Source organism: Lutra lutra, chromosome 16 (genome assembly GCF_902655055.1).
Source record: "Lutra lutra chromosome 16, mLutLut1.2, whole genome shotgun sequence".
NCBI classification, from domain to species: domain Eukaryota; kingdom Metazoa; phylum Chordata; class Mammalia; order Carnivora; family Mustelidae; genus Lutra; species Lutra lutra.
The window spans coordinates 58,472,421-58,492,785 of NC_062293.1; the positions used below are offsets into that span (position 1 = coordinate 58,472,421).

General features: G+C 60.2%; 1 protein-coding gene and 2 non-coding genes across 11 annotated transcripts; all 3 read left to right on the forward strand.

The window, feature by feature from the left end:
• The first annotated feature begins 116 nt into the window (after nucleotides 1-116).
• On the forward strand, nucleotides 117-15,604 carry PER1 (period circadian regulator 1). Of its 9 annotated transcripts, none has more exons than XM_047706555.1 (24): nucleotides 117-358; nucleotides 6,132-6,548; nucleotides 6,665-6,763; nucleotides 6,875-7,029; nucleotides 7,127-7,248; nucleotides 7,341-7,542; nucleotides 7,662-7,713; nucleotides 7,850-7,992; nucleotides 8,588-8,666; nucleotides 8,744-8,850; nucleotides 9,011-9,164; nucleotides 9,253-9,361; nucleotides 9,447-9,578; nucleotides 9,803-9,908; nucleotides 10,011-10,182; nucleotides 10,303-10,433; nucleotides 10,643-10,822; nucleotides 11,425-11,667; nucleotides 12,128-12,322; nucleotides 12,589-13,199; nucleotides 13,671-13,854; nucleotides 14,037-14,226; nucleotides 14,541-14,691; nucleotides 15,072-15,604. In XM_047706555.1, exons 2-24 carry the CDS (start codon nucleotides 6,274-6,276, stop codon nucleotides 15,339-15,341), a joined length of 4,062 nt encoding a protein of 1,353 aa, XP_047562511.1. In that variant the 5' UTR covers nucleotides 117-358; nucleotides 6,132-6,273; the 3' UTR covers nucleotides 15,342-15,604. The 9 variants fall into 9 exon arrangements, with proteins under 9 accessions (XP_047562511.1, XP_047562509.1, XP_047562510.1 ...); XM_047706553.1 differs by lacking the exon at nucleotides 117-358 and adding an exon at nucleotides 673-813; XM_047706554.1 differs by lacking the exon at nucleotides 117-358 and adding an exon at nucleotides 2,024-2,355.
• An 897-nt stretch (nucleotides 15,605-16,501) lies between these two features.
• TRNAT-AGU (transfer RNA threonine (anticodon AGU)) lies at nucleotides 16,502-16,575 on the forward strand. The gene has a single exon. It is a non-coding gene; the product is annotated as a tRNA-Thr (tRNA).
• A 444-nt stretch (nucleotides 16,576-17,019) lies between these two features.
• On the forward strand, nucleotides 17,020-17,101 carry TRNAS-CGA (transfer RNA serine (anticodon CGA)). The gene has a single exon. It is a non-coding gene; the product is annotated as a tRNA-Ser (tRNA).
• Nucleotides 17,102-20,365: the final 3,264 nt, after the last annotated feature.

Consider the following 20,365-nt stretch of genomic DNA (forward strand, 5'->3'; position numbering starts at 1 on the left):
GGGGCGGAGCTGTAGTGAGACGGCCTCCGGGCTTGGTCCAGAGAATGACCCGAGGCAGCCATCGCCCTCGCCATCAACATCGCGCGGCGCTGAGATCGGAAGACCGCTCCACCGTTAGGCCGGCCCCTTGCAGCTTCGCGGGGCTTTAGGGGCCCAGGGCCGGAGACTCAGCGCGGGCGGGGTGGGGGCGCTCTGGTCACGCCCAGGACAGCTCACCCGGGTCTCGGCACAAAGCTTCCCCCGACCAACGCCACCGCGGCTCACAATTGCGCCTGCGTGCGGGTCACACTTGCTGCGCCTGCGTAGACTCCGCAGTCTCTGGTAAAGAGTGTCGTCAAGGAAAATCCCCAGCTTCCAGGTAAACAAGCTGCCGCGTGAGGTCGCCGGCACGTGTCCTCTACAGCTCCGAGACCTACCAGCCTATGAGAAACTTTAGAGGGCTGGCTGGCATTTACATCCCGGATCCGGGCGTGTCGGAGGCCGGTGCCACAGCCAATAAGAACCTCCAAAGTGGATGGGGGCGTGACTTTCGCCCAGACTCCCAATCAACGCGCCGGGGCGGTCCCTCTTGCACGTGGAGCTGTCACTGCGGGTGGACAGACTGACCAATGAGAAGAAGACGGCGGCGGCCCGCGCCAATGGCGGCGGGGCGGGGGCGGGGCGGCCGCACGAGGCGCAGGGCATGGGTCGGGGCCCCCGGGCCAATAAGCTTGAGGGGCGTGGCCGCGCGGCGGGTGGGCGGGCCAGGAGGAACGGGTCCGGGGAGCTGCTGTCTAGCTGGGAAGAAGCTGTGGCCTGTGCGTGCGCGCGGGGGTGAGTGCTCGCGGGTGGGCGGAGACCATCGGAGACCCGTGTGCGCTTCTCCGACTGGTGTGTCCTGTCCCGGGCGGTGTTAATGGAGTGGGGTGGGGGGATCATGCGAATGCAAGATCGCCGCGGTGGGAGCTCGGAGGGTCGTGGGGAATGGGCCCAGGAGGGACGAGGGCGGGAGTCTGCGACATCTGACAGATTCCTTGCTGCGCTAGATGCCTGGACCCCCACCGCCTGACTGGCCCAGGGGGTCCTGGGAGGGTGGGGTTCGGAAGCTGAGACCCCTGTTCCTGGGGCGGTGTGGGGTTGGGGTCCCTGAGAGTGGGTGGGGGACGTTCTAGTGCTTGGCTCTACTGTTTGGGTAGGCTCCTTAAACACTTAGAAGATTCAGAGGTTCTGAGGTTGGGAGGAGGCCCTGACAGGGCAGATGGGAGGGTACGAAAGGGTTGACATGGCGACTCCAGAAAGCGTGGTGATATGATGTGTGTGACCCTGAGCCGGTGGCATCACGGCTCTGGATGTCTTTTTCGGGTGTAAAGGGAAGGGGTTGAGCCTCGGACCCATCCCTGGGAGTAAAGGTGGAGTAGAAACTGTTCTGAGAGAGACCAGAGAGTTGTGTGGACTCTGTGCACGTGTCTTCCTGAGCCCCTGGATGCCAGGAGGCACCAACTTCTTGGTAGAGCTCTGGTCTTTGTGCAAATACCCGGCCCTGTGGCAAAGTGACCCGGGTATGGTGGAAGAATGAGCAGGTGGGACCCCTAGGAAATCCCTGGTGGCTGCTGGGTTGATCTCAAGGACTTTGTGAGCGTGTGAAAACGGACTGAGATGACTCGGGTAGAGCATGTGGGGAGTGCAGACTGGGTGTCTGAGACCAGGCCCAGGGAGAGGTTGGATCTGTGTTCCCGGCACCAAACTTAGAATCGGCTATTTGGCGATCCCTAGTGCTGGGAATCACCGCACAGGTGCCCAAAGGGTAAGATGCCAGAATGACAAGCCATGATGAGAGCTCAGATCTGAACCCTGGGCTCCACTTTTTAAGAGCCCGAGAACACCTTGTGAGGCAAATTTAGTAACTTCTGAGCCTTGGTTCTGTGGAACGGGGTAATACCATCTCCCAGACCTGTTCTGGGGATTAAATAAGATAATATATATGTGGTGCTTATCACAACGCCTGGGTCATAGTTTAATATTTTTTGTTTTGTTTTGCTTTTAGCTAAAAAAAGAATATGGCTATAGGATTTCAAAACAACTGACAGAAATGCTGTGGCTGGGAACTGTTTTCACATTCTCAAGTTTTTCTGCAAGTTTCGGTGACTCCCTCATTTCCCTCTTCCCGGGCCTTCTGGTCGTGAGGCACCAGCCCAAGCCCTCATTCCACCTTTCATCCCGCTCCCAGAATCCAGGCCCCCGGCAGGCTCCTCTGCTCTGTCTCATTTCGATTTCCTCATCCCACACCCATTCTTCTCCCTGCCCCTCCTCCCTCTCTGTGCTGCCATAGTAACAAGAGATTCCAGCTCCGAGGGGGCCCTCTGGGAAGGAGCAAAGGTGCGTGTTCTCTCGCAGAACCTGGGCCTCCAGCGTCCCCGCCCCAGCTCTTTGGGATTGGGCCAGCAGATGTGTACAGTTTCTGAGACGGGGGAAGCCAGTGCCAAGAGCAGGAATAAACCGAGGGGAGGGAGGATGCGAGTCTGGAGAAGAGAGCCTGGCTCAGGGGAGGAGGCAAGGGACCCCTTCCTCCTAATCCTCTCTCCAGGAATCCCTGGCTTTGGGACAGGATGGCTGTCTTTGGTTGGGGGAGGCGCCCAGGCTGGGTGCATGTCCTGGGCCACCAGCCAAGAGTACACGATGTTCCCAAGTGCGCTGGCCGCCGCCCTCTCGGGCTGGCCGCCTCCCAAACCGCTGCCTCTCCAGTCTCCCTGTCCCACATTCCCCGGCTGCCTTGCTCCGCCCTCTTCCTCCGCTTTGACGTCACCGCTCCCTCTCGCCCCCTCGCCTCCATTGACGGCAGCAGGGCCTGGTTACTGTGGGGACTGTGAGGCAGGACAGCCGGGGGGGCCTTGAGAGCAGGTGGGGGCTGCAGGAGCACTCGAACCCTTTGTCTATGCCAAAATACAGACCTGGGGTGGGAGTGGGAGAGCACGGGCTGCCCTTGTTAGCGGAGATCGCGCCTAGATCCCAGAGGAGAACGGGGGAGGAAGAAAAGCCCTGCTTCCGGAGGAGAGTGGTCTGAAAATTGAGACAAGGGACCGGGCCACCGTCTATGAGTTGGGGGGACCTTTCCAAGGAGACGAGACTGAGAATCCAGGCTCCTCAATCCTTTGTTTCCTGTGTTTTCTTGCCTTTTTTTTTTTTTTTTTTCTGGGTTATTTTATGACATCCCTGTGCCCCAGCTTTTTTTCCACAGAGACCTCCCCCGGGCCCCTCCGCGGGGAACACCATTGTTTAGGAAAGCTTAGGCCAAGTGACAGGGAGGGAGTGTACCCACAGCTGATTATGTCAGCCTCAATTTGGGGGCCTCTGCGCTGGCCACGTTAACGGGGAGCCCTGAGAGGAACTACTCACAGCGGTCTTGGAGGGGCTTGTGTCACTGCAGTCCCCCCTCAGCTCAGCCTGGCACTGCATTTCCCCAAATTAGGACTCAGTGTTCTGCTCCCCTCCCCTTTATAAAAAGCATAGTTTCCAGCACCTTCTCCATCGCTGAGGCTCCTTCCCCTCCTTTATCTATCCTTGTTAACTACAAAATCACCGTATTTATTGACCACCCACGGTGTGTCAGGTTCTGTCCTGGGGACTGGGGAATGCAGTGAGGTGACAGATGAGGTCCTCCGTTCTCTTTCGTCCTAGGGCTGGGGATCTGACGACCTTGCCACCCGACCTGTGTCTCGCCAGGGTCCCAGTCGGTCTCTTCCCTCATCCGCCCCTTATGTTCCCCCTGTAGCCCTGGCTTCCTGGCCCCCACTTTTGGGGCGCCCCTAACTGTGGGCGGCTGCATCTTCAGGAGCGCAGCAGCGCTAGTCACTACGTAGGCTTCCTGGAGACCTTTTCTTTGATTGGGTACAGAAGCACCTGGCATTGTTTCCCTTTACAGCCCTTTCTGGCCCTGGCTGTGCTTCTGTTGTTTGTATCCTCCCCTGCACTCCTCCCCCTGTCACGCGGGGACCCTCAATTGCCATCCTCCTGGCTGTCCACAGGGTTTGAAGTGTCAGAGGAAGGGGCTGGATAAAATGGCTTTATTGTGATGAGAGGGCTGGGGAGAGGAACCCAGGAGAAGCCAGGCTGGGTTTCTGTGTGCCCCCGTCCTCCCAGGGACCAGCCATCTCATCCAACCTGGCCCACCCCCCAAGGGTCTGCATTCCTTTTCCCCATCTCTGGCAAGGCCTAGGTGTCCTGTTCTAGGGCCGGACGGTCCAGGAAGTAGACCTCTCTTAAGCACCAACCGTGGCCCAGACATTTTCCCCGAAGAAGGGCAGCTTATCGCCCCTCCCGCCCTCCCATTATCCACTGTGCAACCGTCCTGCGCCCGCTGGCTGCGTGGTGGTGTCTGGGGCCTTTCAGCCCAGCGCCAGCACCCAGGTCCACGTGCGCCCGTGTGTGTGACACAGCCCTGACCTCAGTAGGGGCCAGTAGCCAATCAGGCGCCGGGACGGGATTCCCCGGCCAATCGGGGGCGGGGCCTGCGGCTCCGCCGGCAGGAGGCCAATGAGGGGCAGTGTCTGGCATTATGCAACCCGCCTCCTGGCCCCGCGAAGCTTCCACTCGGCTGAGCGCTGCAACGGCGGCGGGCAGGCGACCGGAGGGCGCTCGCGCGGCCAGGTAGGCATCTCCAGGGCCACCCGGGGACCGGTCTTCCGCTCCAAGTCGGACTTCCAGCCCGAGGCGCTGCTTTCGGCCCTGGCGCTCGGACGGCACACGGGTAATCCGCCTCCCTTGCCGCTGTCCACCCCTTCTTGGCCGTCGGGAACAGAGATGTTGCTCGCAGCCCTGCAGCGGCTGTGCGCACTCCTGATCCGCTTACCTTACCTCCAGCTCGGACCTCTCCTCGCAGCTACCCCGGCCCCACGCCCGACCCTCGGCAGGCATGTCCCCGCCTCCTTTCTTGTCACTCGGGGGTCCCTGGTTTTGCCCCGACCCCAGGACCCCTCCGTGCTTTCCGCGCTCCCCGCACTCCCCCCACTCCCCCCTCCAATCCCTGGCCCCGCGCCGGCCGTGATGTAAGCCTGGTTCAGGCTGGAACATCCCGTTCCCGGCGCTAGTTCCTGCTGTTGGCCACAGCCTTCCTTTTTCTACTGGCGCTCAGAAAATGCTCCGGGGGTTGGGGGTGTGGTTGGACGAGGAGCAGGGGAAGAACTCTCTGCTGCCAGTCGCGTGTCCCTTGCTCGCAGCTGAGTGTGTCCGCTTCGGATGGGGGTGGGGTGGGATCTAGAAAAGTAGAGGACCGAGGAGAGAGGATTCCCGAGTCCCTGACAATGGCAGGTGCCGGCTCGGCACTTGGGAGTCGGGAGAGGGTGCCGGGGCCGGAGAAACACAGGCTGTGTCGTCTTGACCAAAATGACTGGGATCCAGGCGACCGCCAGGTTGGGGAGCTTTTGCGCGGAGGGCGGTGGCGGTTGTGTTAAACCCTGGGGAGCAAGGCCAGCCCCTGGAAACCCGATAAGCGGCCCTTCTTCGTGTGGCCTCCGGGCCCTCCGGGGCCTGAGGGTGTATTAGAGGTGGGCGGCCCGCGGCCGCGCCCGCCCGTGTGGGAGTGGGTCGATTCCCGGCTCCGTCGGGAAATGGGGGAGGGGTCGCCCCTCCCGGCCTCCTGTGGTCCCTCCAGCAACCGCTGAGCTCAGCTGCTGACGTCGGTTTCCCTGGCGACCGCGGCGGCGGCGGAAGCGCGTGGTGGGGCCGCGCATGTCCGCGCGCATGTGCAGCGGGGGTGGCACCGCCCCCGGATAAAATTAGCCCGAAGGCCTAAATATAGGCGGCGACCCGCATGCCCCCTGCTCCGAGGCCTCGCAGTCTCGCAGTCCCCGGCGAGTGGGGGCCTGATGGGAATTTGGGGACGGGAAGCGTCCGGACTTTGGTTCTGGTCGACTACTCAGTCTCTGTTTTCCCGGGCCACGCTGGCAGGGGACTTGGAGGAAGGCCCGGGAGAGGCCCCTTCCTGCCCGCAGTCCCTCTACTGGGATAGGACACAGAACTTGCCCAGGCTCCCTGTCGGAAGCCTGGGTCTTAGGGGTGTGGAGTCAGACAGGGGAGGTCTGAGTGAAGCCGGCAGGTGCTGCGAAGTTAACAGCGCATCTTTCTCCAAGCCCTCTTCCTCTGATCTGCCTGTCCAGGTGCTGCCCGTGATCGAACTTCTCAATCCTCAGAGGCTTGGATCTCCCTCACTCCCGCAGCCAGGCCGGCCGGCCCCCTCGTGCGCTCGTGGTGGCCTCTCCGCCTTCCGTGTTTTCCTCCTGCCCTCCCCATGGCCCAGACATGAGTGGCCCCCTAGAAGGGGCTGATGGGGGAGGGGACCCCGGGCCGGGGGAATCCTTTTGCCCGGGAGGGGCCCCATCCCCTGGGCCTCCGCAGCACCGGTCTTGCCCTGGTCCCAGCCTGGCTGATGACACAGATGCCAACAGTAATGGCTCCAGCGGTAACGAATCCAATGGGCCTGAATCCCGGGGGGCATCTCAGCGGAGCTCACACAGCTCCTCGTCCGGCAACGGCAAGGACTCAGCCCTGCTGGAGACCACTGAGAGCAGCAAGAGGTGTGTATGGGTGTGTGTTGCCGGGTCCCGGAGTCCTCTTAGGAGCGGGCTGAGCTAGAGGACAGGCCCATGCTGTCCGCCACTTGCTCACCTTGGGCCTGCTGCTTCTCCCCCAGCACGAACTCTCAGAGTCCGTCCCCGCCCAGCAGTTCCATTGCCTACAGCCTCCTGAGTGCCAGCTCTGAGCAGGACAACCCGTCTACCAGTGGCTGCAGGTTCGTGGGGTTGAGGGCCAGAGGAGAAGCCTGGCCATGGTGGTGGTGGGGTGCCTAGGCCACCATCTGGGGCTCATGGCTCTACCCCCTCCCTCCCCGTGGACCCTGTAGCAGTGAACAGTCAGCCCGGGCAAGGACCCAGAAGGAACTCATGACGGCTCTGCGGGAGCTCAAGCTTCGGCTTCCCCCCGAGCGTCGGGGCAAGGGCCGCTCTGGGACGCTGGCCACGCTCCAGTACGCTCTGGCCTGTGTGAAGCAGGTGCAGGGTGAGTGGCACTTCTGGGGGCGGCGCGGCAGGCCCTGGGCTGCGGTTGGGAGGGGGGCGGTCCGCTCATGAAATCCCGCGTGGCCTTCACCCTGCAGCCAACCAGGAGTACTACCAGCAGTGGAGCCTGGAAGAGGGCGAGCCCTGCGTCATGGACATGTCCACCTACACGCTGGAGGAGCTGGAGCACATCACGTCCGAGTACACGCTGCGCAATCAGGTTAGCCGCAGCCACGCCTCCCCAGCCTGGGCACCCCTACCCCCCACGCGCACGGCTCCTAAATCGACTTTTGTCCCCGCTTCCCTGCCTAGGACACCTTCTCCGTGGCGGTCTCCTTCCTGACAGGCCGCATCGTCTACATTTCGGAGCAGGCGGGTGTCTTGCTGCGCTGTAAACGGGATGTGTTCCGGGGGGCCCGCTTCTCGGAGCTGCTGGCGCCCCAGGATGTGGGCGTCTTCTATGGCTCCACGGCCCCATCTCGCCTGCCCACCTGGGGTGCTGGGACCTCGGCAGGTGAGGTTCCTGAGTGCTGGGAGGGGAGGGACAAGGGGCCCGAGCTTTTCCTTGCTGCGTTCTTCTTGGCCCCGGGTGAGGTACCGGGCTCTTCTTAGTGCTTTTCTGGTCTGTTCCAGGTTCAGGTGCCAAAGACTTCACCCAAGAGAAGTCTGTCTTCTGCCGCATCAGGTGGGTGGGGGAGGTGGGAGCCGCCCCCCTCCCACCTTCTGCTCCCCTGCTGCTTTGGTGTGTGGGTCGTGACCTTGAAGTGAAGGGTGGGTTCCTCTCTACTGAGTCACTAATGCATCTTTCTCTCCTTTGCTAGAGGAGGTCCTGACCGGGACTCAGGGCCTTGGTACCAGCCATTCCGCCTCACGCCCTATGTCACCAAGATCCGGGTGTCTGAAGGGGCCGCAGCACAGCCATGCTGCCTGCTCATTGCAGAACGCATCCACTCGGGTTACGAAGGTGTGTACACCACGGGCCTGGTCTAGCAGGAGGGAAGGAGGAAGGGTGACTTCTCTAGGCTCTGGGAGAGACAGGACGTGAGTCTGGGAGGCGTATCCAGCTCTTGAGAATTTTGGAACTGAGAGGGTAGATAAGGATGAACGTTTGAGGGGCGCCTGGGTGGCTCAGTCTATTAAACGTCTGCCTTTGGCTCAGGTCATGATCCCAGGGTCCTGGGATGGAGCCCCACATGGGGCTCTCTGCTCAGCAGGGAGTCTGCTTCCCCCTCTCCTGCGCCCCCTGCTTGTGCTCTCTGCCCTACAAATAAAATCTTGAAGAGGAAAAAAAAGGATGAAGGTTTGACCCTGTTTTTAGAGGGAGTATTGGATAAGCATCCTGAGCTAGAAGCGGGGAAAGGAAACTGCTTTGGTTCTCAGTTTCATTCTTGGTGTGGGGTAAGATAATGGTCTGGACCATCTCTGTAGACTAGACGGCCCTGGGCAGAGCCGTGGGGAGGATTACCACGGGGTAATCCTCGAGGCTTGAGGCAGCCCCGGGGACAGAGAAGCTGGACCATTCTGGATAAAACGCAACGGCCACTCTCCCTGTGCCTCAGCTCCCCGGATCCCCCCAGACAAGAGGATCTTCACCACTCGGCACACTCCCAGCTGCCTCTTCCAGGACGTGGACGAAAGGTGAGCTCAGGACCTGGAGGAAAATGGGATGGCCGGGGCCAAGGCCACAGCCTCTCTGATGCCACTCCCCCTTTCAGGGCCGCCCCGCTGCTGGGCTACCTCCCCCAGGACCTCCTGGGGGCCCCAGTGCTCCTGTTCTTGCATCCTGAGGACCGACCCCTCATGCTGGCCATCCACAAGAAGAGTGAGTTTCTTTTTTCCCACTCTGCCTTCTCGGCCGTCTGCGGGCTTCTTGTGGTTCTCTCTCTCGGGGCCTCAGTCCCTCGGATCTCCAGGGAGTGGCCCTCTGCTTTGCTCTTCTCTCCCTCCTGCTGACCCTCTCCTCCTTGCCCACACTTCTTCAGTCCTGCAGTTGGCCGGCCAGCCCTTTGACCACTCCCCAATCCGCTTCTGCGCCCGGAATGGAGAGTATGTCACCATGGACACCAGCTGGGCTGGCTTCGTGCACCCCTGGAGCCGCAAGGTGGCCTTTGTCTTGGGCCGCCACAAAGTACGCACGTAAGTGGGCCCTTCCCCAGAGCTGGCTTCGTGGGTGGGGTCTGTGCGGGCGGGAGCAGGTCTCAGCTTCCCATTACCCACCCTGCAGGGCACCCCTGAACGAGGACGTGTTCACGCCGCCGGCCCCCAGCCCGGCTCTGTCTCTGGATTCCGACATCCAGGAGCTCTCGGAGCAGATCCACCGGCTATTGTTACAGGTGACTGTGGAGGTGAGGGGCGGGGTGGTGAGGCAGGGGTGAGCAATAGGGCTGAGACCTCTAACCCTTCCTCCTCCCACCTCAGCCTGTGCACAGCCCCAGTCCCACGGGGCTCTGTGGAGTGGGACCTGTCGCTTCCCCAGGCCCTCTCCTCAGCCCTGGCTCCTCCAGTGACAGCAACGGGGGTGACGCCGAGGGACCTGGGCCTCCTGCGCCAGTGAGTGTCCGTGTTCCACTCCCCCGCCCCAGCCTGGTGTCCCCTGGGTGCTGCCAGAGTCAGGGTGGGCAGGTCCAGAGGAGCTGAGCCCCATTCCTCTGCCTTTTCCTTCCCCTCCCGCTCTCACCGGGCATCCACACCTGCCCACTGGTACCTCTTGGTGCTCTGCGCCCTGCCCCGACACTGGCTGCACACCCCCAACACTGGCCTGCTCTGTCCGGCAGGTGACGTTCCAGCAGATCTGTAAGGACGTGCACCTGGTGAAGCACCAGGGACAGCAGCTTTTCATCGAGTCCCGCGCTCGGCCTCCGGCCCGGCCCCGCCTCCCTGGTCAGTGGGTGAGGGTGTGGGTGAGGACTGAGACCTGGGGGTCCCCTGACTTTCGCCCCAACCCAGAGGAGCTCGTCTCTCCCTTTTCTCTCCTTGGTCCAGCTACAGGCACATTCAAGGCCAAGACCCTTTCCTGCCACTCGCCAGACCTGGAGCTGGAAATGGTCCCTGCTCCCCTCCAGGCCCCACTCACCTTGACCCCTGAGGAGGCTGAGAGGAAAGATGCGTCCACTTGTTCCTACCAGCAGATCAACTGCCTGGACAGCATCCTCCGGTAAGGCCGCCCTGGGACCTGCTCCCGCTTGGGCCCCGCCCCACCCCCCCCAACCCCCGCCCTGCCGCCAACCCCTGAGCCCAGGCCTTGCCCTCCTCATGTGGTCTGGTCCCCCGCCAGGTACCTGGAGAGCTGCAACATCCCCAGCACGACCAAGCGGAAGTGTGCCTCCTCGTCGTCCTGTACCGCCTCCTCAGCCTCCGACGATGACAAGCAAAGGACGGGTCCGGTCCCTTTGGGGGCCAAGAAAGGTGGAGACCTGGCGCGTGTACTGCCCCGGCTGCCCCGTCCTGGCCCGCTGGCCCTGTGTCTCTGCAATTCTGCTTTCGGGGTCCCCGCCTTACTCTGCCCTGTCCCCCTCCCAGCCTTCAGATTTGCAGACTTCCCCCTCCTGTCAGTCCGCTGGCCCCATTTCTTCCAAGGGCCTCCTGGTTGTAACTGGCACCGTCTCTCTGCGCAGATCCAGCACCGGCAGTGCTGTCCGGGGAGGGGGCCGGCCCACAGAAGGAGCCCGTGGTAGGAGGCGCCCTGAGCCCGCTCGCCCTGGCCAATAAGGCGGAGAGCGTGGTGTCTGTCACCAGCCAGTGTAGCTTCAGCTCCACCATCGTCCATGTGGGAGACAAGAAGCCCCCGGAGTCGGGTATGGGCGTGGAGACAGGGTTTCTTGGTGGCTCGGCCCGAGCTCCCTCCTACCTGCTTGTTCCTTCCCCGTCTGGCCTCCAGATGGAGAGAAGGAGGCCCCCAGCCTAGCTTGGGGCTGCTGCCTCTTGCTGTCCATCCCCACCAGCCTTTGCTGCCTTGTTCTTTCCCAGTCTTTTGTCAGTTTGCACGCACAGCCTAGGGTGTGGGGCTCAAGCCTGAGGCGCCGACCCCAGAGTGTCTGAGGGCTAGGACTGTTGAAAATCCCCGAAGGGGCTTTGGGCTTCGTCCTGGAGCATGTGTGAGAGGAGAGAGAGCGAGGGGTGAGCTTCTCTTCCGAGGAGTGTCCTAGGGCATCATCCTAGGGTGCTGTCACTGGAGGGGACTCAGTGTCCTTTCTCACCTGGGGGACCGCATTGCACGGAGAAGAGGGTCCAGAACCGGTGCTCAGGGGGGAGGTCAGGGATGCACCCCAGGCCTGGGCTTGGCTGTGGGGCAGAGGCCAGGGGTTGGCTGGGATGCAGGAGGGGGAGGGTACAGGGTGGCTGTGGGAATCCCCGAGGTGATTCTAATGACCTTTTCCCCCTGTGTCTCCTTTCCCAGACATCATCATGATGGAGGACCTGCCTGGCCTGGCTCCAGGCCCAGCCCCCAGCCCAGCCCCCAGCCCCACGGTAGCCCCCGACCCCGCCCCAGACGCCTACCGCCCAGTAGGCCTGACTAAGGCCGTGCTGTCCCTGCACACACAGAAGGAGGAGCAGGCCTTCCTCAGCCGCTTCCGAGACCTCAGCCGACTGCGGACGCTCGATGGCTCCTCCCCGGCTCCCCTGGCCCCTGGCGAGCGAGGTAGCCACCCGGAATGTCCCTAAGCCTTGTCGTCTGCCTGGTCCAGGACCAGAATGTCGTTGGTGAGGGGGGGGTGGCGCAGAGGGGTCTTGAGGGAGAGGTTCCTGCTCCAGGGACCCAGGCTGGGGTGGCCTCCCTGACCAGGGCCATGCGTAGGGACCGGCCCCTGGCTAGCCTCCTCACACCGGGTGGGGGTTCCGGGCGGCAGCCAGAGGAGGGCAGCCTGGGGGGCTGGCACTGACGCAGGCGGAGGCGCTCTGCTCTAGGGAAGCTGCTTGGAGCCCAGCTTGGGGCAGGGGCACAAGCACGGCTGCTTCCAACCGAGGTGTCGCCGTTTAAGAGACCCATGTAGACTCCTGGCCGGACAGGGCCCGGGCGAGCCAGGCCAGCTCCTGCCGGGGCCGGGGGCTTCGGGGGCAGGGTGTCAGCCCTCCAGGTGCCTGAGAGAGGCTCCCTGCAGGCAGACGCAGGACTCAGGACTGGGCTCTCCCACCCACCTCATCGCTCGAGCTAGGCCGAGTGCGGCCTCGACTGGCAGGAGGAGTGCCCAGGCTGGCGTTGCTGTGGGAGTTTGGCGGAGGGACCGGAGCCGCCTGCCCCCGCATCCACGGACCCACCCTGCTTCCTCCCATCGGCCACCGGGCCTCTGCCTTCCGTGCGCCCCCAGCTCCGCCCCACTTGTAACTTTTTCCCGTCCTGGCTCCTTTTGCAATAAACCCCCCCCATGGCCCTGCCTTCTGTCATTCTTCCCTGAAGGTCCCCTCTCCTCCCCAGAGGCCCCTCTTGATCTGGGGGGCCCAGAGGCCGAGCTCTCTCTGGGGCCTTCCCCTGCCCTCTTCTGGCTCAGTGTGGCAGGGTGGGGGGTACAGGGACACTCACCCCCAGATCGAGGCCCTCGTTAACCCTGGTCTCTCCCCACAGGCTGCCACCATGGCCCCGCACCCCACGGTCGCCGACACCACTGCCGCTCCAAAGCCAAGCGCTCCCGCCACCACCAGACCCCCCGGGCTGATGCACCCTGTTACGGCTCCCACCCACCGCCTGTGTCACCCTCGGCCCCCTGGCCCCCCCCACCAGCCACTGCTCCCTTCCCAGCCATGGTCCAGTCCTACCCTCTCCCAGTGTTCTCCACTCGAGGAGGCCCCCAGCCTCTCCCCTCTGCCCCCACAGCTGGGCCCCCTGCAGCTTTCCCTGCCCCGCTGGTGACGCCCATGGTAGCCTTGGTGCTCCCTAACTACCTGTTCCCCACCCCATCTAGCTATCCCTATGGGGTAGCCCAGACCCCCACCGAAGGGCCTCCCACCCCCGCCTCCCACTCCCCTTCTCCGTCCCTGCCCCCACCGCCCCCCAGTCCTCCTCGAGGGCCGGACTCTCCGATATTCAACTCCCGCTGCAGCTCCCCGCTCCAGCTGAATCTGCTACAGCTTGAGGAGCCCCCGCGTGTCGAAGGGGGCGCTGTTGCAGGGGGCCCTGGGAATAGTGCTGGGTCCCCACCCTCTGGCGAGGAGGCCACTGAGCCAGAGGCCAGACTGGTGAGCACTGACCCCCCGCCACCGCATCCTCTTACCAGGCCCCATACAACCCCCCTTCCCCCACTCCTCTTCCTCCTTGGGCCCCTCCCTGTCTCCAGCCCATCTGGTGCCTCGGTCTCCAGCAGATGGTGTCACAGGGTGGGAGACCCCAGCTGAATTTCCGAACGAGGCAGAAACCCGCTGCCTCATCTGCGGAGTGGGGATGGTCCCGTCTGTCTGACAGGCGGCGAGGACATTCCCGTAACTTCTGAGAGCGCATCAGCTTCCTGGAAAGGGCCGGGTGTCATGCCCCTTGTCTTCGGCAGCTGTCTCTTCTCTGCTCTCCGCCCACACTGTCCTGGAAGGGGGACAGAGAGCCCTGGGGTTGGGTGTGTCCCCCCTGCCAATGGAAGTAGTCGGGGGAAGCCTGGGTGTCGCCTGGGTGTCGATCCCTTAATCCCGGCCTGTTCCCCTCCCTGCCCCCTCCCCCAGGCGGAGGTGACCGAGTCCTCCAACCAGGACGCGCTGTCGGGCTCCAGTGACCTGCTGGAGCTGCTGCTGCAGGACTCCCGCTCCGGCACGGGCTCCGCCGCCTCCGGCTCCCTGGGCTCCGGCCTGGGCTCTGGCTCGGGCTCGGGCTCCCACGAGGGAGGCAGCACCTCAGCCAGCATCACACGTGAGTGCCCCTGCCAAACATCTCTGCCCCAGGGCAGGACAGGGATGGGGCATTGGGAGGCTGAGCAGTCTGGGCCCTGTGGGCTGCAGACCTGGCCTTGAGGGAGGGCTTGGGAGGTCCTGGGGTGGGGCATTGGCCTGACTCTGGTGGCTGGGCACCCCCCACTGCCCCCCGCTTCATAGGCAGTAGTCAGAGCAGCCACACGAGCAAGTACTTCGGCAGCATCGACTCTTCTGAGGCCGAAGCTGGGGCTGCCCAGGCCAGGGCTGAGCCCGGGGACCAGGTCATTAAGTACGTGCTCCAGGATCCCATCTGGCTTCTCATGGCCAACGCTGACCAGCACGTCATGATGACCTACCAGGTGCCGTCCAGGTGAGGAGGTTTAGAGCCCCCCCCCACCCCCATCAGAGCAGTGCTGGTCCACCCGCACTTCCCCTGGAACTTGGGGTTTTCTTTTCCGGGGCTGGCTCTGCCCTGCCCCTGCCCACCCTCTCCCTTGCTCTCGGGAAACAAATGTCAGTTCCAGGGACGGGAATAAGCTTTCCTGGGCTCAGAAGTCTCGAACCCCCAAAGCCCCAGTTGAAAAGAGGAGCAGGAGGCCATGGGTGGGGAGAACGGCAGCCTCCTGGGCTCTAGTCCTGGCTCCCGCTCCCAGCCTCTGCCATCGGAACCCCTTCCCCGGGCAGGGACGTGGCCTCTGTACTGAAGAAGGACCGGGAGCGGCTCCGGGCCATGCAGAAGCAGCAGCCTCGGTTCTCAGAGGACCAGCGCAGGGAACTGGGTGCCGTGCACTCCTGGGTCCGGAAGGGTCAGCTGCCTCGGGCCCTCGATGTGATGGTAAGAGGCATCTGGGCCAGGAGGGAGAAGGGAAGATTAAGGCTGGGGCCGATCCCCTTCTTGTCTTTGGGTGGTTAATTCTGGAGAAGGTTCATTGCCCTGTTTGCTGCTGGGTTGGATAGTGTTTAACCAAACAAGTCGTTATAGGCCTTGTCTGGGCCAATCCTAGGCCGAACAACCTTGTGACTGACTGTCTCCTAGTGGGTTTAGGTACGGGGTACAGTACACTTTCCTATCTCGGCCTGCATGCATCTTTGTGGACGAGTGTTTCTTTGGGAGGACACTTTGGGAAGTACTCCTGGGCTGGGGGACAGGGGAGAGCTGGGGTGGCAGGTCACCTGGGAGCACCTTGCCCGACTCACGCCCTTTCTCCCTCCAAGGCCTGTGTGGATTGTGGCAGTAGCACCCAAGACCCTCAACACTCCGATGACCCCCTCTTCTCAGAACTGGATGGACTGGGACTGGAGCCTATGGAGGAGGGTGGAGGCGAGGGTGGGGGTGGGGGTGGGGAGGGCGAGGGCGGAGAAGAGACCCAGGCTCGACCTGGGGCCAGGGTCTCCAGCTCTCAGGACCTGGCCATGGAGGAGGAGGAACAAGGTGGGAGCTCATCCAGTCCAGCCTTACCTGCCACAGAAAATGGCACCAGCTAGACCACATTTGGGGGCCCCCTGTGGCAGTGCATGAGAAGCTTCCTTCTCCCATGTTCCACCTCTCAGAACTCCAATGTGGCTGGACCGACCAATAGGAAACTGCCCCAGCTTCTCCCTCTTAGGGGGCGGGACCCCCATCAGCAGCCCAGGATCCAGGGGCTGCCTCCGGCTTCTGGGGGTACAGAGGGGGGTATTCGTCAGCCCAGCCCAGAGAAGCCTCATCTCCCAGCTCTGGTGAGGAGCCCTTCCTTCCCCTGGACGAGGATGCTGACTCGCTGCTCAAGTGGTCTCTGAGTCCGGTCCCTGCGGGTTGGGGCTGCACTCACTCACTGGGGGAGACCGCCCTCTCTCCCACCTCCTCCCTAAAGGGGACAGGGAGGGCCCAAGCAGGACCCAGCAGTCCGAACCCCTAGCTGCTCCAGGTGGGGGAGGTTGGTGGACCATGGAGTCCCTGGTGCTGCCCCTCAGGTGGGACCCAGGTGTTCTCAGCTGTACCCTCTACCGATGGCATTTGTGTTTTTGATATTGTGTCTGTTGTTATTTTTTAATACAAAGAGGAAAAAGAAAACAGGACTTTGTGGAATGAAATGTGGGGGGTTGGGGGCAGTGAGGTCGTTGTGGGGAGGTGTGGCCCCCCCTGCCAGTGAGGCTGTAGTGAGCGTGAGCGACCCCTCCCCTGGCGCCCCCCAGCCCTCTGCTCCGCACACCCTGTCCGGCGGAGGGGCCTTGCCGAGCCCGGAAGATGTCCACCTAACTGCGACCCTGCGCCGCCCCCCCCCCCCCCCCCCCCCCGTCACCTTGCATCAGCTGGGTGTGTCGCGGGAAGGCGGTGGCGCCTGGTGCACCCTCCCAGCCTGTGGGGGCCCCGAAAGCAGGTGAGGGTGTTTAGCTGCTCGGTCACCCTGTCATCAGGCAAGAGAAGGCCAGTCCAAGGGGGCGGCGGGACTTGAGGTCACGTACCCATCCACGGTCGAGTCGGGCCCCCGAGATGTGGGAGAGGGTAGGGGCGGAGCGTTAAGCCACCGGCTCGGGACCTGGAGAAGGAGGGGAAAACCTTGGAACTCACGTCACGAAGGACCCGCGGCGACTGTCGTCCTGCGGGTCTTGCCTACCGACTCCCGAGTGGCTGATCTACCTTCAGACTGAATACACCTCCCGCCGGCGCCGTGGCTTAGCTGGTTAAAGCGCCTGTCTAGTAAACAGGAGATCCTGGGTTCGAATCCCAGCGGTGCCTGGCCCCGCATGAGGCGGTATATTATTGCTGCGAGGGCGACAGAGAGCGACGCGCTGCCCGCCTTCCGAAGTCCCACCAAGGGCCACCCGTCCTAAGATTCTTATTCCTCCCCGGCCAATCCCATCTGGAGCTTTCCTCTCGCGCGCACTTTTAGTGGAAATTCGCAGGCTGACTCCCGCTGCGCTTTTGGGAACCGGGGTGACGCGGGCTTCCCTTGCGTTCGAGGACGTGGGACCCTGGCCTTGGTCACGGGCTCATTTTGCTCCGGCGGCGCTGAGCGGGGGGCGGGGAAAGAGAGTGCGAGCACTATGGCTTCTGCAGCGCCGCGGCCAGCCGCAGGGGGAGGCGCACGCGCACAGACGCCCCGAGGCCGGGGGGCGGGGCCGGCGGGAGGCGGGCCCGTTGATAGGCAGCTATAGTGGCACAGGCCCCAAGCCGCACGCGGCTGTGATGGCCGAGTGGTTAAGGCGTTGGACTCGAAATCCAATGGGGTCTCCCCGCGCAGGTTCGAATCCTGCTCACAGCGTGTGTACTTTTGGGAATGCGCGCTACGGTAGCCTTCGGAGGAGAAATGCATTCGTTTTCCTTGAGCTTTCCTTCTTCCCCTGGGGAAGATACCGCGTTTATTCTCGGGGCCTCGGCCACCCGCGACCAACTCGCTGGCGCCCCCTCGCGGGCCTTACGCTCCGGCCTGCGCCTCCTCCCACGGGCGTGTCCTGCGAAAGTCACTAAACTACTAATTTGAATCCTTCGCGTCCCCAAACACGGGTGGCAGTCGTCTTACATCCCCGTTGTCCCTCCCCCCTGCAAGTCTCCCATACCACTGTTTCATCTTTTCTTTCGCTCCAAACCACGAGTCCCTCTTCCCACGGCCTGCCTTCCTGGTTCACTGAGAAAATAAGGCATTCTGGAGAGATTTCCCCACGTATATCCGCAATCTCACCTGCCTACCTACCTGCCTGCCTGTGGTTACATGCTTCTCCCTTCCCTCAATGGTGTAGATGAACCTTCCTTCCACCCAACCAAGGCCACGCCCTGCGCTCACCAGATCTCCTATTCCCCTGGCCCCGCAAGGCCTCAAGGACATTGCTCTCCGTCCTGTACCATCAGTTTTCCTCTCTAGCTGGAGTACTCCCATCACACATTCTGCACACCTTCTGAAACGACCTTGCACACATTCTGAAACGTATTCTGATTTGGAACAAACAGGACAACAAAAGCTCTCCTGACACCACACACACCCCTCTCAGCTCCCACTTCTTCTCTCTGATCACCTCCTCCGCAAAACATGTTATCATTTACCTACTGTGGGCCAATTCCATCTTCCCATTCTCCTTTGAACCCTCTCCATTCAAGTGCCTCCCAACCCCATTGGTCCAAGATGCTCTTGTTAAGGTTACCAAATGACCATGCATTGCTAAACCCATTGATCACTACTTACCCATGTTTACCCTCCCCTTAGAAGCGCTCTCTTCACTTGCCCTCTGAGACTCCCTAACTCTTCTGATTTTCCTTCTACATCATTAGCAGCTCATGCACAGACTTCTTTGCTGGCTGATTGCCTTCTAGATCTATAAATGTCAGCATGTTCCCACCATTCAGTTTTCCAACCTCTTCTCTATCTATACTCACACCCTTAGTGATCTCTGTAAATATCAACTAATAATTCATTAATGTATCCAAAATGTTAATCTCCAGCTCCACAACTCTTTCCTGAATTACAGATTTATATATGCTATTATCTACTTATCGTTTCTGCCTGGGTATCTAATATCATTTTTGTTTGTGATATCTAATCACCAACAAAATGGCCAAACCAACTCCTGGCTTCCCCTGAAATGAGCTTCACCTGTAGAACTTCTATCTCAGAAAGTTCCATTTCTTCAGTTGGTCAGACAAAAAAACCTTAGGATCATCCTCAATTCTCTCTCTTTCTCACACACACGCTCCACATTGAATCAGTCAGTAAGTTCTTATTTAAAACACGTTAAAAACTCGGCTCCTTGTCACCATGTCACCACTACACCCTGGTCTAAGCCACCCACATCTCTCACTGAGATTATTACAACAGGCCCCTGATTATTTCCTTACTTCCTTTCTTTACCTTGTTCCTTTGCAGTCTACTCTCAACACATTGGGCATAGGGATACTTTCATGACATAAATAAGATTCTGTCATTCCTCTCTTTAAAATCTTCCAATAGGATAACAATATGAAGTCATGATTTTTAACGTGTGTAGATGTAGCAATAAATGTATGCTATAGTGACATATAAACATACATCCATAAACACAAACAAGCACACATATATACCTATATATTTCCTAGCTCTTTCCACTGAGAAAGCTTAGAAGGAATGATACACAAATAGCAATAAGCACACTAGGGACCAGATCTTGGTTACTAAATACCATTCTCCTCCAGCTGCTTGGGTGGCTCAGTTGGTCAAGCCACTGCCTTCTGCTTGGGTCATGATCCCAGGGTGCTGGGATCAAGTCCCGCACCAGGCTCCTTGGGGAATCCGCTTCTTCCTCTCCCTCTGCTCCTCCTGCTCTCTCTCTGTCAAATGAAAAAAATCTTTAAATAAATGAATGAGTGAATAAATAAATAAATACCATTCTCCTCTAAAATAAACCAGGGCTCCTACAGACAAAGGCTGATTCCAGGGCTTCAGTTAGGGAATTACAAGATGGTCTTGCAACATTTTGTTACACAGGAAATTAATGTTCAAAGAATTTGGGGTCTCTATTAAAAAAAAAAAAAGACATAGCAGGGAGGGGCTATAAAGGAGCTCCTGCTGGCTAAATCTGGGACAACTTGAGCATTAAAATCAGTAGTGATTATGATGGATTATAATTCCTTGAATCAGGTAAAACTCCAAAATTCATAACAGTATAAATAAGTAAAATGGGAAGGAAGGGGATGGCTTTTATTTTTTTTTACAGTAAACTGGCAGCTAATAAATATTGATTTAGAAATCGTCAATGAATACAAAAGTAGAGAGTGAAACTCAATGGGGCTGTAAGTAGCAAAGAGTCTCAGGGTATGTTCCGACAAGTTATATATTAATTACTCCTCAGAGCTGGGAATAACGTTACAGTGCACAGCCCTGGCCAACCCCATCGAACCAAGTGACCAAAGTCAGTATCTCAGTGTCGAGGCAAACTGATCCTGTGTCTTCTGATGCGACAACACGGAAAATGGAGAGGGACCTGGTGTCACTTCAGTGGTGATGTCCCTGCCAAGAAGATATACTCCGAATAACTTGATTCTAACCGTGAAGAAACATGGTACCCACCAAACAACGGTCCGAACTCTTCAAAACTGTGAAGATCAACAGCGAAGCTTCTTCCAGATCAAATGAGATGGAAGGGACCTGGCCCTGAAATGCGACCACATGATTCTGAACTGGGACCTGCGACAGGATAAAAGAGCTCCAAGACATCCCTGAAACACTTGAGGAAATTTGAATATAGACTGAGGGATGACATAATGGTATTATATTAATTTTCATATCCCGATAGTGATAATATTGATAACTGTACAGGTGTGTTTAAAGTGTTAGAAACAAGACCAAAAAAAAAGCTAGTTGTGGGGGTGGAGGGGAGAGCCCTCCAATGCACCCTCATCTCCCTCAGAAATGGGTGATTCCTGTCAAAGTCCTGGGAACCGCCTGTAGGGTCCCAGGGGATCAGGCCTGACCCCCTCCTTCTCTCTCTGATCTCAGCTCTGGGGCTGCCTTCACTCTGGCCCGGCCAACCTCGTCCCAGGCCTGCCATCTGCTCCTTTG

What these genes read in the sequence shown, in the direction of transcription:
- PER1 (XM_047706555.1), top strand. Translation starts at nt 6,274, where the DNA reads ATGAGTGGCCCCCTAGAAGGGGCTGATGGGGGAGGGGACCCCGGGCCG. An exon ending in CCGTCTACCAGTGGCTGCAG is followed by an intron (nt 6,764 to 6,874) that starts GTTCGTGGGGTT and finishes TGGACCCTGTAG; the next exon opens with CAGTGAACAGTCAGCCCGGG. An exon ending in CTGTGTGAAGCAGGTGCAGG is followed by an intron (nt 7,030 to 7,126) that starts GTGAGTGGCACT and finishes TTCACCCTGCAG; the next exon opens with CCAACCAGGAGTACTACCAG.